We start from the raw sequence: 18,480 nt of genomic DNA on the forward strand, positions 1-18,480 counted from the left end.
AATCCGTAGATTTTCTCTGAAACTCTAGTCTTGATTTTTCAATGTATGGGATGATATTGGTTGTCTATATACTGGTGCATTCAGTTATATTCTTTTGTATAAAGTGACACATGCTCGTGGGCATAAATGTGATGCATTTCAATTTACTGTTGATCTGAACTGCTGATTCGAAAAAAGAAAACGGTGGAAGTGTATGTTTCAGAATACCTCTTGGTGGCGGTCCCAGGTTGCATTATTGTCAAAATCCTGTTCCCGGTACTTAAACAACTAACAGTCAAATGCCGTGCATTCCATTTACCAAGGGAGTTCCATTCTGCCACAATCCTGACTGGATAATGCCAGCGGCTGATTATAGTCTAGCGCTCGAATCAGTGCATTATTCAGTATACCTTCCATTCCACGAGCATCTTCAAATTGCCGACTTTAAATACGATTATTTAAAGAAAACACGAACTAATTACCATCAACATTTAAACTGCAGCGACAGAGATTTCAGCACAACAGATCACTGTAACAGTGAGATATAGGATGCTTGGATGTTCAGTTGATCACAGAGCTTGGCAAACTTTTCTGCTCAGTGCGACTAGGCAGAAAAATGGTTCGGCACAGCCAAGAAGGGCCAAAAGGCCTGATTCTGTGCTGTAATGTTTTATGGTTCTATATGGTTTGCAGACATTTCGGCTCCAACAGGGAAGCCATAATCAGTGCGAACTTGGGAGTGTTGTATCTTCAGAATACCGGCTTATATATATTCCTTCGGGGTCCGAATGGATATTGACTACACATCGTAATCTGATTATCTAGTTCAAAACTATGAGCATTTAACAACAGAAGATTCTAATTGGCTATCTTACGGGGGGGGGGGGGGTCCGCTAAAAATATTGGTCTCGAGGTCACTAGCGATACGTTGATTGTTGACGTCATGGGTTATCATTTTTTCCTAAGCTTTCATATATCAGATCCATGGCGATGTGTCTGTTGATGGATCCGTCTGTAGAAAACCACGCTTCGAAAAAATCTCACTGTGTTTTTTCTTCTTGCTTGAATCCGGTCTCAGGCTGCCGTCCAGTTAAAATGGTGTCGCTTTACGTCTTCATGAGATGAATCTAGCGAAAGTGAGTCAGACCTTCTAGCTGGTTTTCATGTAGAGTGATCGACCGATTTTTTCCTGTTTGACTGACTTAGTACTTTTCGCCGTCACTACGATGACTTTTGAATGTAATATTTGTTCCATCAATGATATTTTGCTGCACTTTGTGTTTTGATAGCTTCGTCCAGAATGTTGCAGCAGGTTGTGGGTAAATTTGATGCTATCGCATAAAAAATAAGACATAGCAACAGAATTAGGCCTTTCAGGACACTGTACATCCAGGGCAAATGTACAAAATTAAGGGAGGAAGTTTAGTGGAGACATCAGGGTTAGATTTTTTACACAGGGGGTTGGAGTGCATGGAATGAGTTGCTAGGGATGGTGGTGGAGGCTAAAACATTAGGGGTATTTAAGAGCCTCTTCGACAGGCACATGGATGAAAGAAGAAATGGAGGGTTATGGGGTAGGGTGGGTTTAGTATTTTTTTAAGTATTATATTGCCGGCACAACATGGAGCACAGAAGAGTCTGTACTGTTCTGTAGTGTTCTGTGGTTCTATGGAATCTACTACGCATCTATCAAGGTTGATCTCGGATTCCAGTCTACAGCAAACACCTGCCTTCTGGCCATATCTTTTGATACTCTGTCTGACCAAGTAACGATGAGCTTCCGCCCCAACTCTCCATACCGACTCGGCCTCCGCCGCCGACTGTGGCATATCATTACAAATATTTACTACTAGATGGCTGAACATATTCCTCTGTACCCTTCTTTTAAACGGGCGCCCCTCAAAACTGAGGCGGCGTCATCTACCTCTGGATACCCACACCATAGGAAACATCCTCTCCACACCCACCCTATCTTGTCCCGTCAACACTCATGTGACACCTGTTAGTATAGATCCACCTGCCGGACACACCTCTTATGTTAACACCTTCCTTCCCGAAATCATCATCGTCAATCTTCTCTGCACTCTCTGCAATAAGCGCACACGCTTTCAGAGAGATAGGGCTAAAATTGCTGAGAATCCTTCAAGTGCGGTCTGTCTAGTGTCTTATAAAGGTACAATATTATCTCCTTGCTTTTATATTCTATTCCACTTCAGAGAAATGTCAACATTACATTCGTCTTTTGCTCCCACAGACTGAACCTCTAAATTAACCTCTGGTAATCTTTCACGTGTACTCTTAAGTCCCTCTGCACCTCTGATGATTGAAACTTCTCCCCAATTAGATAATAGTCAGCATATTGCTCATTTTTTTCGAAATGCGTTATCATACATTTGGACTCTCAGCACTACTTACCACGACACACTTCTTTCTTAATATCAGCAAGCTTTGACCATCAAATCCATTAACTGAATCACTAAACGCAATGTGAAAAGCAGCGGTCCCAATACTGACCCTTGAGGAACAGCGTGCGTCACTGGCAACTAATCAGAAAGGGCAGCTTTCATTCTCACTCGATGCTTCGTACCTATCATCCATTCCGTTATCCGTCTCCGTTCCTTTCCTAAACGCCATGGGATTTAATCCTGTTAAGTAACCTTATTTGTGGCACCTTATTAAATGACATCGAAAGACCAAGTAAATATCCACTGCCTCACCTTTTTCCACTTTACTTATTGCTTCCTCGAAGAACTAACTCTAACATATATATCAGACAAGATTTCCCTCAGCAGAAAACATGCTGACATTGACTTACGTTATCATTGTTTTCCAAGTACCTCGGAGGATCATCATTTATAATAGAATCCAACAGTTTCCAAACCACTGTGGATCGATGAACTGGACTATAATTCTCTCTCTCCTTTCCCTTCCTCCTTTCTTAGAGTGATATTTACCATCATGCCAGAATCAAGTGATTCTTGTAAGGTCACGACCAATGCATCTGTTATCTCTTCTGAAATGCCGAACCTGTCCTTATCCTAGAAATTACCTAGGGTAAACTGGGTAGCTGTCTATTTTTCTGAGCTCCATGCACCTGTCAAGGAGTCTGTTGTAAGATGCTAATGTATCCTCTTTCACCATCGTCGCCGGCAGCCCATTCCACACACTCGCCACTCCCTACATTAAAAAAAAACATGTCATCTCTGTACCTACCTCCAAGCACCATAAAACCCTGGATAAAAAGAAAATATCTCATAATCTTATACACCTCAATCATGTCACCACTCATCCTCTGGCGCACCAAGGGTAAAAGGACGAGATCACTCAACCTATTCGCATAAGGGATGCTCCCTGGTCCAGGCAACATCTTTGTAAATCTTTTCTCAACACATTCCAAAGCTTTCACATCCTTCCTGTGGTAAGGCGACCATAACTGAGGAAAATACTCCAAGTGGGGTATGAACAGCTTCCAATGTAACTGGAACATTACCTGTCGGTTCCGAAATTCAGTCCCGCGATTTATGAACGCCAATGCTCCGCAAACTTACTTAACCACAGAGTCAAACTGTCCAGCATCTTTATTGTCGAATGGTCCCGGACCCCAAGATCCCTGTGATCCTCCACCCTGTCAAGAGTCAAGAGTCTTCCCATTAAAACTATATTCAGCTGTGATATCTGATCTACGTACCAAAATGAACCATCTCACATTTATCTAGGTTGAACCCTATCCGCAAACACTCAGCCCAGTTTTGCATCCTATCGGTGTCCCGCTGTGCCCTCTGACAGCCCTCCACACTATCCACAACACGGACAACCTTTGATTCATCAGCAAATTACTAACCCATCTCTCCACTTCCTCCTCCAGAGCATTTATAAAAATCAAGAAGGGTATTGGTGCAAGAACAGGTCCCTGAGCCACACCACTGGTCACCGACTTACACGCAGAATAGGACTCGTCCACAACCAGTCTTTGGCTTCTGTGGGCAAGCCAGTTCTGATTCTACAAAGCAATGTCCCCTTGGATCTCCTGTCTCCTTATTTTCTCATTAAGCCTTGCTTATTGTACCTTTCTAAATGCCTTGCTGAAACCCACGAAGGAAGCTTGACAATTCTGGCAGGGTTTGCACAAGGTAAAGTCAAGCGATGTAGTGGGCAAAAAGCTTCCAGATGGGCTCAATCCTTTTATGCCCGCTTTGAGTGTCAAAACGTGACGAGACATCAAGAATTCCCGAAGCCACCGATAATTCTGTGATTTAAGTCTGTGAGGCTGACATGCAATTAGCGTTCATGAGGGCAAAGTCACCAAAAGCATCCGGCCGAGAAGGGATATCCGGCCATGTAGTTCAGATCTGAGCTGATCAACTGCCTGGCGTGCTCAGGGAGATCGTCAGCATCTTGCTTCGGCAGTCTGATAGAGCCACAAGTAAACTTCACATACCGATTTCTTATGAGAGTCTGGTGATCTGCCTGAAGAACTATCGGTCAGTTACAATGGCAGCAACAATGAGGAAGTGTTTTGAGAATTTGTTAATGGAACATATCAACCTCTGCCTCAGAGGAGACATGTCCGTGTTACACAAGCCTGTCGGTGGGCGAAACCAATTGCAGAACACGGGCGCGGTGGCAGATTTGGGAGGCGTTATTGACGTATCGAGGAGAGTCGGTATCGTTATCCACGAGAGTCTTTACCCGGAGACCTGGGTTTGGAGAGAATCCAGGACCGATGTTAGACATAGGACTGACAGTCCTTAGAACAATGAAACGAGGTTACTCACACCGGAGTCGACCAACCAACTGGCAGCTCTTTGTTGTCTTTATCCTGCATTTTCTGATGGAAAGCAGGAGTGTATAGTTAGTGGAATCTGGGAATGATGGGAAGTTAAACGAGGGGACTGAGGCCCAATTCCGGAGGTAAATAGCAAGGTACGGTTTGACAGAAAGTACCATGTCATCCCATATTTGCCTATTAGAGCAATAGGTTCACTAAAGATGCCATCTTATTGGCTCTTCATTCTGTCCAGGAACATCTGGACAGTAAAGATACACACATTACAGGGTTGTTTCTTCACCGCAGCTCAGCATAAAATGCCACCATCTCCTTACAATTGATCAAAAAAATGAAGTCGGTATCCCAATAACTACTTGTACAATTGTATCCTCCACTGCAGACCCAGACAATATGTTCCGAATGACAACAACGTCTAGTCTAAAATCTCCATCAGCACTGGTGATCCAAAAGTTTGTGAGCATAGCTTCGTGTTTCATTCGCTTTAAACTACACCTCCGCCATTCTCAAATTTGCTGACGACCATACTGACGTACACCGGATCAAAGTTGATGACACAACAGCATTTTGAATGGATATTAAAAAGCAGGAGTTGTGGTGCCACAGCACCAATCTCCTCCTCAAAGTCAGCATGATAAATTGGAGGTATTCGGTTCAGGAGGAGGAAACCAGCAGACCATGCGTCAGGCCTCAACGGAACATCAGATGCGGAGATGGTCAGAAATTTCAATTAACCCCTGTTATTATTTCGGAGGACCTGTCCGTGACGCAACACATAACTGCAATTGCAACGATAGCACACAGAGCCCCGAGTTTGTTGGAAGATTTCGAAGACTCGGCATGGTATTTAAAAAAAAAACTTCGGAAGGTTTGTAGTAGAAAGTATATTAACAAGCTATATCACAGCTAGGTATGGAAGCATCAATTCTACTGAAGGGAAATACTACAAAAGGAAGTGGAAATCAATTTACTGAATATGCGAATTTCGACATCGTTTTTGGTGACATATACGAACCTTGATAATAGATTTATTTTGTAATAAAAACCCAAAACTAATAAACAAGATCAATAACCTGGGTCTCTGTTCCTCCCTCTGCAACTGGATTATCGACTTCCTCATCAGGGACCGCAGTTAGGATCGAAAACAAAATCAACAATGACACAACTATATTGCCCTATATTCTCAGGCAGTGTCCTTTGGTCTCAGACAGGAACAACATTGGAAACATGCTCTGCATATCCACTCTGTCAAAGCCTTTCATCATCCGATAGGTTTCAATGAGGTCAACCCTCATTCTTCTGAATTCTGGTGAACACAACCCAGAGCCATCAAACGCTCTTCTTATGAAAAGACATTCTGGTGAACCTCCTTTGGCCCACTCCATTTTCCACAGATCCATTCTGAGATAAGTGGCCCAAAACGGCACAGAATATTACTAGTGAGGTCTAACCAGAGCTTCAAATAATCTCAAAATTACATCCATTGCACTTGTCGTAATATCCACAAGCTCACTATCGTTTGGAGAATCCTGCACAAGGGCTCCTAAGGCACTTGGCGCTTCGTTTTTTTTTGTAATTTCTCTCCGGTTCGGAAACAGTAAAACCTTTCCTTTTTTTGGCATGACCATACAGTACCCGAAACCGTACTGTATCTGTAATTTTTGTCCACTCTCTTAAGAAAAAATTGTAATTCTGCGGCCTATCACCTCCTCAAATCTAACTGACCCTCCAGCTACCTTCGTATTGTCTGAAAACCTCTCAACGAAGTCACCAACAGAATCATCCGAATCATTGACACAGAACGTAAAATGAATTGGTCCAAAATCACTAAAATCACCACGTGTCGCCGGCGGCCACCGAGAAAAGAGTCCCTTCATTCCCGATCTTTGCCTACTGCCAATTAGCGACAGCTCTATCCATCCTAGAATATTTCCTTTAATACAATGGGCTTCAACTCATTAAGCAGTCACATGTGTGGCAAGTTGACGTTGGCCGTTTGAAGATCCAAGTACCACAAAATCAACCCATTCTCCTCTGACTATCCTGCTTATTATTTCTTCACAATAATTACTCCAGATTTGTCAGACATTTGTTTATCTTCTGCATTCTCATTGATAATAGACTTCAATATATTTCCAAACACTGAGATCAGGCTTACTGGCTTATAGTTTCCTCGTTTGTGCAAAAGGCAGGGAAATGGAAAGGCAGCAGATGTGATAAAACGTCCAAATACCAGCCGCTGAGTTCCGTCCTTAATGCGAGAAGCAATTCTCGCTTCTCGATATGTTCTATTCTTCCATACTTACATTTTATGTTTAGATTTTAAACGTTTTTAAATTCCAGAATAATTGTTACATCACGGCACAATACTTTTTAAGAGTAATAATAATTCCAGAATCATCTTTCGAAACGACAACCTGGTGATGTTTATAATTTCTAATATACTGATATATTTTCCATGTTTCTGTTCGATAGGCCACTTGCAGTTACGTCTCTCCGGAAGTGAAGATTCATGTGCTGGTCAGCTAGAGGTTTATTACCGTGGATCTTGGGGCGTGGTTTGTGATGACTCCTGGGATCTGGTTGACGCTAACGTGGTCTGCAGACAACTGGGTTGTGGACATTCTTTGGAGGATAAAACTCACGATTACTGCGGAAGACGCTCTCTCCCAGTTTTGTTAGATGAAGTGAGATGCTCGGGTAACGAAACATTTCTCTGGGAATGTCCATCAGCACCATGGCGCGAACATGACTGCAGTCAAAAAGAAGCTCTGACATTAACATGCTCTGGTAAAGAAAATTTCAATTTGTTAAAATTTATTTTTATTGTTTTTGCAGCACGCAGCGACTACGGAGATGTAATAAATAAATAAAGCAGGAAAGGACGCCATTGGGCCAGGATGAACTGTCAAAATGTTGACAATGCGTGAGAGCACACCTACGCAGAAACAATCAACTTATTCCCTACGTATCTGGAATGGTCATATTTCCCATGGCTAATGTCAGAACGTTAATCACCCTGAGTTCAGTATTGATTCTGCCTAATAACTCTTCTGCCCTCGCTCCAGTGTTTACCCGTTTTCTTTACACAAACTAGGCAAGTAAAGAATCACCAGTCTATGCATAGATGCAGTTTGATGGTCGACAGATTATTCACCAACTCTTTACACTACTCAAGGAGCTGTGTAAAAAAAAAGCACCGTGAGTCGTTCTTACAAAGGATAGATTCAAATGTTGAATCCAGATGTTGATTCAAATTCCTTCGACCCATAGAAAAGTGCGCCTGACTAAAATATGCAAGCGATTCTTAAATTTCCGATCTCCTGAGGAAATTCAATTACTTAGACATGCAGTAGTAAGTGGCTGTGAACATACAAGTAAGCAGAGCCAGCTGGTGACGAGAAGTAACATAGCAATCCAAACCAGGAGAGACGGAATAATACAATTTATCAAACTGGAAGATGCAAATTCCACGTAATAAAATAAAAAAAAACAACTAATTGAATTCAAAAACATGCCGTTGTTGTTTTTTTTTTCAATTTCCACTGCTTCTTTCCCCCCATGTTTCTTTACCTCTGCTTCTCACTTATTAAAGCAATTGGTAAAGAAAATCTGAAGTAAAAGTACCTCACGAAACAAAATCAACTAGAGGAGCCAACGTGAGAAATTTGATACTGAGACTGGAAGGTTGTAATGTGTCCAGAGAAGACAAATTTTCTATTGAGTTTTAATGTAGCAGAGAAGAATAAACGGAAGATAACAGGATCTGTGTAGTTGTGGCATAATGAAGTAAAGTGCCAAAAAGCCAGAAGCTCATGTGAGGTCAGCTTTTCTGAACTCAAAACACTATTTTCTTTTCAAAATAGTGTAGGTGATCACATTAGAATCTCCAAAGATAATGCCTGGAATACATATAAAATGTTTTTTTTTAATCAATCCTAAAATCTGTTTCAAATTCTGTTATTGAATCGGAGGATAGAATAAATGAAAATAATATTGTAATTTCGCCTTTATTTCATCACAGTCTGCTATTAGTCTGGGTTTAGTTGGTGCGGTCTTAAGAATAAGGTACTGAGGTACAGTCAACACATTTAACCACGTCCCGCTTTTGCCCCGAAGAGCAAGTGACGGTTTGTCTCGGTCCACTTATTTCCAACGACTCAATTCACACTTTTCGTTAAGGACAGAGGATGGACAGTTTCTCCTCGCTCTTCAACTTCTTCCCTAAAGGATTTGAAATATTTACCTTTCTCAATTGTTGGTGAATCCGATGAGATTCCAGTATCAGTCCGCTATTCCTCAATTTTCCGTCACTAACCCCTTCTCTCTTTTAAGTAATTCAGCACAATATATCACTCCGTGCTTCCTGGCTTCGCTTAATTTTGCTAATCCATCACTTCCTACTGAATATGCACATTTTATTTGATTGTCCTAGCTCTACACAGCACGTATACACACACACACACACACACACACACACACACACACACACACACACACACACACACACACACACACACACACACACACGGATAATTTCTTTTGCAGAAGAACTACAAACTCGAATACCATTGTATTCTAATTTTGCGAATACCCTTGTTTCAAATGCATCCTTATCAGAGCACAAAAAGCTGCGCCTACAGGACCAGGACGGAGGAAGTCGATGCAGAGGAAGAATTGAAGTGTGGTACAACGGGACGTGGGGAACGGTGTGCTCCACGGATCTTGATGCCAAATCTGGAGAAGTGATTTGCAAACAAATGAAATGTGGACCAATAAAATATATTTATCCTGGCTCATATCAATTTGGAAAAGGACTTGGACCTATATGGTTGGATGAGATTGAATGTACAGCACACGAATCGACCCTTTGGCAGTGTGAGTCACAACCGTGGGGAAAACACCAGTGTGACCATTCGCATGACGGAGGAGTTGTATGTGAGGGTAAATAAAGAGAGTCTTATATCTATTTACGTTTTACATATTTTTGTATAAAATCGTCAAAATATTTATTTTGCCAACAGAATCCAACATGACGGAAGGATTCACTGAAAAAGCCTGCTTGCAAGAAAACACATTCTCCTCTTTCCCTTCAGAAGGTAACGAATTCGAAACGCCTTTGTTGAAATCAGAAAACCTTGTATAAACGTCGCTATTAGAAAAAAATAATTTCGTTCCTTTTTCCTCTCAAAGAAATTGTACCCCCATTGACTAAAATCCTGGTTTCCCGTGACCCTGTTGAGCACTGCCAAATGGGAGTGTCTTGGGAAAAATTCCATGCCCAGACGGAAGATAACTGGAGTTAACTGGAAATAATTGGGAGAATTTGTTATCTGGCAAGATTATAAATGATATGCAGGAATTGTCTTATGACCAGCTGGACGGACTTGGGAATCGGTATTACCTGGGAAGGAGGGAAGTGAACGATGGAAGTAATGGGGATATTCAAAGGCGAGAGACATTGCTGGTTTGATCAAAATAAATGAAGCAAATATATGTAAACAGAGGCATACATAAATGCTGTCGGGCTACTGGGCAATATAGAGAGCTGAATAAAGGCTGCGATCAATAGATAAAGATACCTATTGGGTTGGAAATATGAGAAAAGGAAACTTCAAGCCATCCTGTGTTACATTACCAAAATAACACAAGTGGTTAACTAGACAGAACATAGGACGACGTATGTTCAAAGCCCGCAATTTATGGTTGGATTGAAAGATATGCATGAGCTGTATTCGACTATTTTCTTCGCTGGTATGAACTAAAGACAGAAAAACGGTGGCTGATAGTGTCTTCGTCATGTGTTTGAGTATTTCGTGATGAGGTATGAGTTGAAGAGGAAGGTCTGTGACTTGCCTTCATTAATCGGACACTGATGGTAGGAATAAGATATGTTGCGTGGTCATTCAACGATGAATTGACTGCATAAAGTGTTTCTGGTTATGTAAGGCAATGGTTTCACATTATTTATATTGCCATTAGTCGCATTTCAAGAACCGTGTGGGGACTATAAAAGAGACGTACTCAGAGTCTGCCTGGATAAGAAAGGACGGAAACACTTCAGACTCATTCTGCGGACCTAAAATTAGTCCTAACAGATGCATAACATTAGGTGAGACAGGTCAATTGGAGAGTCTGAATCATTGTAATAAAAATACCAAATATTAACGGAGGCATTTAAGGTGACAGACGATTGCTTAAATGAAGTGTTAGAGGAAAACCTTTATTCGTAAATTAACCATGATTGTGCTTGGAACGGGCTTGGAGGAGTGATATAGAAATGTTTACAATTATCATCTTTGATAGACTTTCCGCTGGAATAGGCAAGGGTAAATATTTGAGCGATATCGATTATATGAGGCATAACTTTCAGAGTTTTGGATTAAGAACTGGTGGGCCGAGGTGCCTGTCCTTGCGTTCTATAATTAGTTCTATTTTTCCTCTGACAAACATCAGATTCCCAGGCTAATTATTAAATAAATTTTCATTTTATTCTTTCATACCTAGATGTTCCATTGCAACTTGTTGGCGGCAGTCACAGCTGCTCCGGAAGGCTTGAGGTACAAGTTAATAAAAGTTGGGGCACGGTGTGTGACGACTCTTGGGATCTGGCCGATGCCAATGTAGTCTGCAGACAACTAGGATGTGGCCTTGCTCTCTGGCCTCCCGAAGATGTTAAAATGACCCAGGTAGCCGCTGCTGTCTGGCTTGATGAAGTAAAATGCACCGGAAGTGAATCGTTTCTGTCCAGCTGTCGTTCCTCACCATTTGGTCAACACGACTGTGATCACAAAGAAGATGTCATCGTTCTTTGTTCTGGTATGCTTTGGGCTTTGTCTGACATTTCAATTTCTCTCCAACTGATTTGTGATTTTCGTAGTTAGAAATATCAAATATAAACGCCAACAGAGATGAGTTTGTTGAAACTTCTTTTCAATCTGTACACAGGTTCCAGAGTGTCTCCTATTGAACGCGACAATTCAGGTATGGATTTTGACGCTTAAATATCGCATTTATGCTGCAGATATCAGGAATTGATTATTCGTATTGCCTCACTGCTAAGTTCACAATGGATGATTTGGAAACTGTATGGGACTGTATTGTCTCGCCCATTATTTTAAGCAGGAATATGCAGAATTCTTAATAACATGAACTCCACTCCCGTTCAAACATTTTTTGTGACTCAACTTGTAGCACATTCGATCGTCTTGAGAAAGTTTTGATGTTTGCAGATAGTAAAAATTAAAGTTAAAAGGAAATTTGTTATCAGATATCCATATATCGTCATTCACTGCCTTGAGATTCATTTTCTTACGGCATTCAGTGTACATACAAAGAAACATAAAAGATAATCTAAAGAAATTCTCAAAAACAAGTGCGGAAAAATAACAAACACCAAAGGGCAACGAAGTACGCAAATGGAAAACCAGAAACAATGTCAGCAAATGGATCAGTAAAAATTAATACTGAGAACAAGAGTTGTGTAACCCTTGAAAGAAAATATAGGTTGTGGAATCTGTTCACCACTAGAATAATTGAAGTTACGCACCCTAGCAGGATCATGGCTGTTGATAGATAATGACTATTCCTGAGCCCAGTTGTGTGAACCCAAGGCTCCGGTATATCCTTCCTGATGACATTAGCGCTAAGAATGCATGGCCTGAATAGTATTTAGTCATCCCGCGACAGCACAGCATGAAATGTGTGCTCAAAGGCAGTATAATTGAATATTTTGGACCCGAAATAATATTCGAGATTTGGTGACGTTATGTAAGAGTGCAAGTGCTCAGGCTTATTTTTGAACCCTTAATGCACGCGTTGAGGAATAAGTATCAAGGCTATGAGGTCCCATTTCCTCTGTATTGCTCTGACTTCATAAAGACCAACATCGCTATGTGGACCTGGCCTATAAATGCATATTTGGAATGAAATCAATTGCACTACTCCTAGTTACATAAAGACCGCCAGCAGTAATAATCAGCAGCTTCCCAACATTTTCTGGATCCATTGCATGTCGTATGGGTTGACTTAATCGAGTTAGCTCACTCCACTCCCACAGCATTCTCTCCTCAGCACTCCCTCAATGTCCTACCTCACTCCCCTTCCACAGTTCCCTCCTAACCCTTGTGGCCTTACCTCCTCGCCACAGCTGAGGGGAATGTGGAAGGTGGTGGAAGAAAGGAGAGGTATGGAGGTCCAAGAGTAACACTATCTTTATAATTATTAGCTAAATCTCTGTTTGCTGATTAGAGGCGGATAAGAGAAAAAAACACATGGATAAGTATGTTGAAATAATTTCTTCCTGGAACTGTTTTCATAAAATTAAACTCACTTCCCTTCTTGCTGTTCCAATCCAGCAATGCGCAGGAAAATGGAATTTGAACACGACGTTGCTTGGGGTGTTTATCCTGATTTGATACCAGGTGGCTGGAGAGAACGTTTATTGCTCTGGGAAATACTTCCGACATATCAGGCTTTATTGTGAAATAGTCCTTGTGTCTCCGCTCCGCTCTTTCTCTCATTAAATGTATAGGGACATAACTTTCAAAAATCGTGATAACTGAATATATGATTAAATTTCTTAAACATCGCTCAAAATTTCGTGGCATTGGATCTATAGTGTTTGTTTTCTGTTTATTGAAATATATGTTTTTGCGTTTCGTTTAAAGCTTTAGGAAACTGGACCCCATCTATCATGGTTACTGTCTGCATAACTCTTGGAATTATATTCATCATTGAGTTTTTAATACTGTTCACGATAACGTGGAGACGATCAGCAATCAGTGGTGAGGGCCAATTTTTACATCGATCTTTTATTGTGACGCTTTCAGTTTGTTGGTGTATTCACAAATTTTTTTTTTGTGCAGAAAAGACTAAATTAAATATGTTTTTTACCGCTTTAGTTCAAAATTAATTTGACTTTTGTGAGACATTTATAATAGTGGCTTTCACTGTCCCTTACAGTTCATGGATTTATGATAAATTTTCATTATGCAGTAATGGAAATTGAAGGTTAAATCTGATTTGGTAAGCGGCTGCTTCACTGTTTATTTCACTGTAATACTTCCATGCGCTGAAAATCTGGAAGTATAAGTTTTAAGAATCTGCTGTGTATCCTCGAATATTCTGATTCGGTTCTCCCAATCGAAGTAAGAGAATGCACTTACCCCATTCTTTTTCTTCTTATCATTTTATCATTGAATATTCACGATGCTTTTAAATTTCTTTGACACAGCCAAACTTTCTCTGTTAGGTGCTGGAGTGACGTGTGAATTTCCAACCTGTCTTCATCCGCTGCCATACTGATGGCATCTACATCTATCTAATAATAATATTAAACTCGTCATCGATTCAAATGTGATGTGTATTCATTATGAAACAATGATCGGAAATATACTCGTTCTTCTGTACCTTTCCCTTTGTCTTTCTGATGTCAAATTTATTCGGTTAATTGGTCAGGGACATGATGCACACATCTGTCCGATTCAACGATCACGTTCCCTGACTCTTCATCTTGACTAAGATCATTTTAATTTATTTTAGTTTAATCATAATATTCGTGTACAAGTTCGTTGATGCCGATGTTCATCTCAACTCCCTCTTCATTAGGTACACTAATGAGTGGCCAAGGATTACCTGTTGACTTTTACCAAGCAATTTATGAGGAAATTGAGAATATTCCACCACTCAAGAATTTTTCTGAGATGCAAGATTCAGGTCTGTATTATGACACAGAATCCGCGATGTACAAATTGATACCGTCTCAATTCATCCCATATTGTTATCAAAATCAAGAAACAACAAAAACTCACGGCTCTGCAGGTACTTCAGAAATGAAATTGTAACAAAAATAATAACGGGGTATCATACAATAAACAAAAGAGATTCTGCGGATGCTGAAAATCTTGAGCAAAGCACACTGTATTCTACTGGAACTCAGCAGATCCAGGTGCACCTATGGTAGAGAATGAACCGTCAACGTTTAGAACCAAATCATTTTATTGGCTCTGTAAAGGAGTTACAGAAGCCAAAATAAGTGGCTGGAGCATGGGAAAGGAGAGCAGGTTGGTTGGTGATAGGCAAGATCCGATGAGAGGTAAGGAACCCTATTAGAAAGTAGGAAATTAAGTCAGAACCTTCGAGGGCATAAATACATGTGGTAAATAGACGACGAAAATGCATATCTATTGTTCCCTAGCACAATAGATATGAATTGTGAGGGATGCTGAGAACACGGTTTCAACTATCTCAGTCTGGAGTCTGGAGTGGTATGATATCAATCATGATCATTGTACGGAACCTCAATGAATAATACAAATCTGAAGCATTCACTGCCTGCATCTGCTGATATAGTCCCCAGAGTATTAGAGGCATTTCCTTTCCTCTTTCCTGAAACAACTAGGATTTTTTTCAGCAATTTCGAAGAGCCTTCGTTCGAAACTTTTCGCTGTTGAACAATAGAATGTAGAACAGAGAACACTGAACACGGAGCAACATGGCACAGTGCGGTTCATTACGCTCACGATGTTGTGCCGACCTGTTAACTTACACGAGAACAATTTTGCTCTCCCATCCTACACATTCCTTAGTTGTTTTCACAGAAAGCAATTGACCACATGTGGCCACGTAAAAAGTTTACTAAATGGCCCTAATATATCTATCTCCAATACCAGCCTCGAAAGGGCGTTCCACGCTTTCACCCCTAACAAAATTACCACTGACAACACTGCATTATTTCTTCGAATCAGCTCGAAGGTAACTCCCTCATATTAGCCATTTCAGATCTTGGAAAAGGCTCTGAGGAGGAGCAGTCTACATCGAGCGATCTATAATTAAAAATTGCGCCCCCTACTTCGGGCATCATTCTGTTAAATCTCTTCTGCACGGAGTATTCATGCCGTTCAAAAATGAGCTGAGCAGAAGTGAGCGTGATATTCTCAGCGTGATTTAAGCTGGTAAATTATTTCACAGACTATCCACTCGAATAATTTCCCCACCACGAACTATGGCTCACTCTTCCAAACTTTCCAGGGACATAGCTACTCACATTCCAGTTCGAAGACATTAACTAGAAACGTGAACTCATTCTCCCTCGGAACATGTTCTGCTAAAAGCATGACGACTTCAGTCACATTAGCTTATTTTACTTCTACTTAATATATCGACTGAACTGTTACCGAACAGAAACTGTCCCCACTTAAAGAAAAGCCTTGATAAGTACCCTTTCATCGTATTACTTTATCAGTCTATCTATCTTTCTTTCTATATATTGTTATCCTTCACCTCCTGCAGGATTGCCGTAGTTATCTTCATTCGTCAATGACAGCGTTTCCAAAAGCAATACGCACACGATTTAGCAATAAAATCGATTCCATGTACACATTTAGATTATTTTATTATCAATTCAAGGTGGAACACACATCTTCCTTTTATCTTCAATTGAATAGTATTCAAGGATTATGCAATGCATGGTAAAGATTATCCTGTCATTGAAGTAATGATTGAATGATGTGTTCATTACAAAAACAAGAAAAATACAAAATAAATATCTTGAATATCTATTTCTTTGAATTTTAGTTACTGGATCCACTCATTCCATCAATGAAGTCGAATATTACACCAACGACTATATATATAGTACATGTCATGCTCCACAAGACCCTGGAGGTTTGTTTTCCAATATTCACGATCGGTACACTTATTTCCATTTTGCTGTACTTTAGTTCAATCTGTCTGTGATCATAAACCGGAAAGGAAAATTGTCGTAACATGTGCGTATTTATGTGATTGAACAATCTCGTGGTTTTGTGAGGGTCTTGCGTTACAAGAAGCGTGTTGTTAAAGCCTGTGGTCAGCATTCAATTTAATAACGGACTGATTTACCCCTTTTAAATCAGTTTGAATTATAGTCCTTTAAATACGAAGTAAACGAGCATGTTTGGAGTATAACAAAATAGATCATCTTCACAAGTAATCTGCTGCACAGCGGCAATCGTCAGAAATAATGTCTTATATATAATCGCTCCCTGATCTGGTTCCTGACGATAGCAATAATGTTGTGAGTGCCATAATTTATTCCTTAAACTGTTTGAACATGACGGACAGTGGTTGTCCTGATATTCAGCTAGGCGGGGAAAAACTAAATATGTCAGGGATGGGGTAAGAAGAGGAGCAGGGGCATTAACGGAAGCTAGAGAAGGCAATGTTCACGCCATTAGGTTGGAGTATACCAGGCCGGTATATAAGGTGTTGTTCTTCCAAGCTGAGTGTGGCTTCATTTTGACAGTAGACGAGGCCATGGATCGACATATCAGAATGGGAATCGACAGTAGAGGAGGCCATGGATAGAAACAACAAATTGAGATTTGACTATCTGATATCTGATATATCTATCCATGGCCTCCTCTACTGTCCTCTACTGACGCACACTCAGGTAAGAGAAACAACTCCTTATATACCGCTGGGTAGCTTTCAAACTGATGGCATGAACATTGACTTCTCTAACTTCAGTTAATGCCCCTCCTCCCCTTCGTACCCCATTCCTGATATATTTAGATTTCCCCACCCGCTTTTTTTCTCTCATTCTGCCCATCACTCTTCCTGTTCTCCATCTCCCTCTGGTGTACCTCCCGTCCCATGATCCTTTCCCTTTTCCAGCTCTGTATACCTTTTGCAAATTACCTTTCCGGCTCTCAGCTTCACCCCACCCGCTCGGGACTTCTTCTATCATTTCTCATTTCCTCCTTCCCCTCCTACATTCGAATCACTTACTATCATTCCTTTTAGTTAGTCCTGACGAAGGGTCTTGGCCCGAAACGTCGACAGTGCTTCTCCCTATAGATGCTGCCTGGCCTGCTGTGTTCCACCAGCAGTTTGTCTGTTTTGTTTGTTTGGTGATACTGTGTTTTGTGCTCAGTTTGACGCCAGTCATTTTCTCTCGAACAGAGCCCAAGTCCTAGATTCGCTTGCATCTGGCTTTCCGTGGTTTCTCTTCGACTGACAGTAACGATGAAATGAGCGACAGCAGTTCAGGATTTCCAAGCCACTTGCAGCTCGAATGGTCAACGGTTAATTCCCATCCTTCACATCAGTCCGATGAAGACCGAAAAACAAACTGTGCCCCCTTTTGCTTGCACTTTCTATATGTTATTGTCTGTGAAGTACGCTGTTGTAGAATTGTTCAATATAGGCACAATAAAAGTTGCCGTAATGAAATGTTAGTGACAGGCTATGGAACTAACATAATAAATGAGGGAAGAATTCTATATGATGGTTTTGAATTAAGTTGCACATTTCTATTGAGGTAGCATACTTTAGCGATGCTTGTAATCCATTTTAAAGTGAATGTCACTGTCAGTGCGACTACACTGCACACTGAAAAGCTAGGCACTATAATATTTTCACGAAATCAATATTCTTATCTGGAAACTGTCGAGAATTTCCCTACCGCATGGCTCTCTATTTCCCGAGCTTCATCTACTTATCTTTCTTAAAGGAACCTACTTAATCAGCATCTCCCACCTTTGCTGGCAGTGCTTTCTACTCACCCGCCACTCTCTCTGTGAAAAATATACCTCTGCAATTTCCTGTCTACCATCTTCTAAGCACCTGAAAACTATGCCAACTCATGGTAGCCATTTCAGCTCAGGGAGAGAAAAAGCCTCTGGCTATCCACACGATCAATTCCTCTCACCTTCTTTTAAACCTCCTCAGGT

At 40.8% G+C, this 18,480-nt stretch overlaps 1 protein-coding gene across 1 annotated transcript; it reads left to right on the forward strand.

Annotated features, from left to right (window-relative positions):
• The first annotated feature begins 7,330 nt into the window (after positions 1-7,330).
• LOC132387333 (scavenger receptor cysteine-rich type 1 protein M130-like) lies at positions 7,331-17,974 on the forward strand. The gene is made up of 9 exons (XM_059959684.1): positions 7,331-7,555; positions 9,386-9,709; positions 9,790-9,864; positions 11,273-11,584; positions 11,714-11,749; positions 13,435-13,551; positions 14,375-14,482; positions 16,343-16,432; positions 17,711-17,974. Exons 2-9 carry the CDS (start codon positions 9,526-9,528, stop codon positions 17,722-17,724), a joined length of 936 nt encoding a protein of 311 aa, XP_059815667.1. The 5' UTR covers positions 7,331-7,555; positions 9,386-9,525; the 3' UTR covers positions 17,725-17,974.
• The last annotated feature ends 506 nt before the right edge of the window (positions 17,975-18,480 follow it).

The sequence above is a fragment of the Hypanus sabinus genome, unplaced genomic scaffold (assembly GCF_030144855.1).
Source record: "Hypanus sabinus isolate sHypSab1 unplaced genomic scaffold, sHypSab1.hap1 scaffold_1749, whole genome shotgun sequence".
NCBI classification, from domain to species: Eukaryota; Metazoa; Chordata; class Chondrichthyes; order Myliobatiformes; family Dasyatidae; genus Hypanus; species Hypanus sabinus.

Coding starts and splice junctions, on each gene's coding strand:
- LOC132387333 (XM_059959684.1), top strand. CDS start 9,526: ATGAAATGTGGACCAATAAAATATATTTATCCTGGCTCATATCAATTT. Junction 9,865..11,272: donor CTCCTCTTTCCCTTCAGAAG/GTAACGAATTCG, acceptor TTTCATACCTAG/ATGTTCCATTGCAACTTGTT. Junction 13,552..14,374: donor GAGACGATCAGCAATCAGTG/GTGAGGGCCAAT, acceptor CCTCTTCATTAG/GTACACTAATGAGTGGCCAA.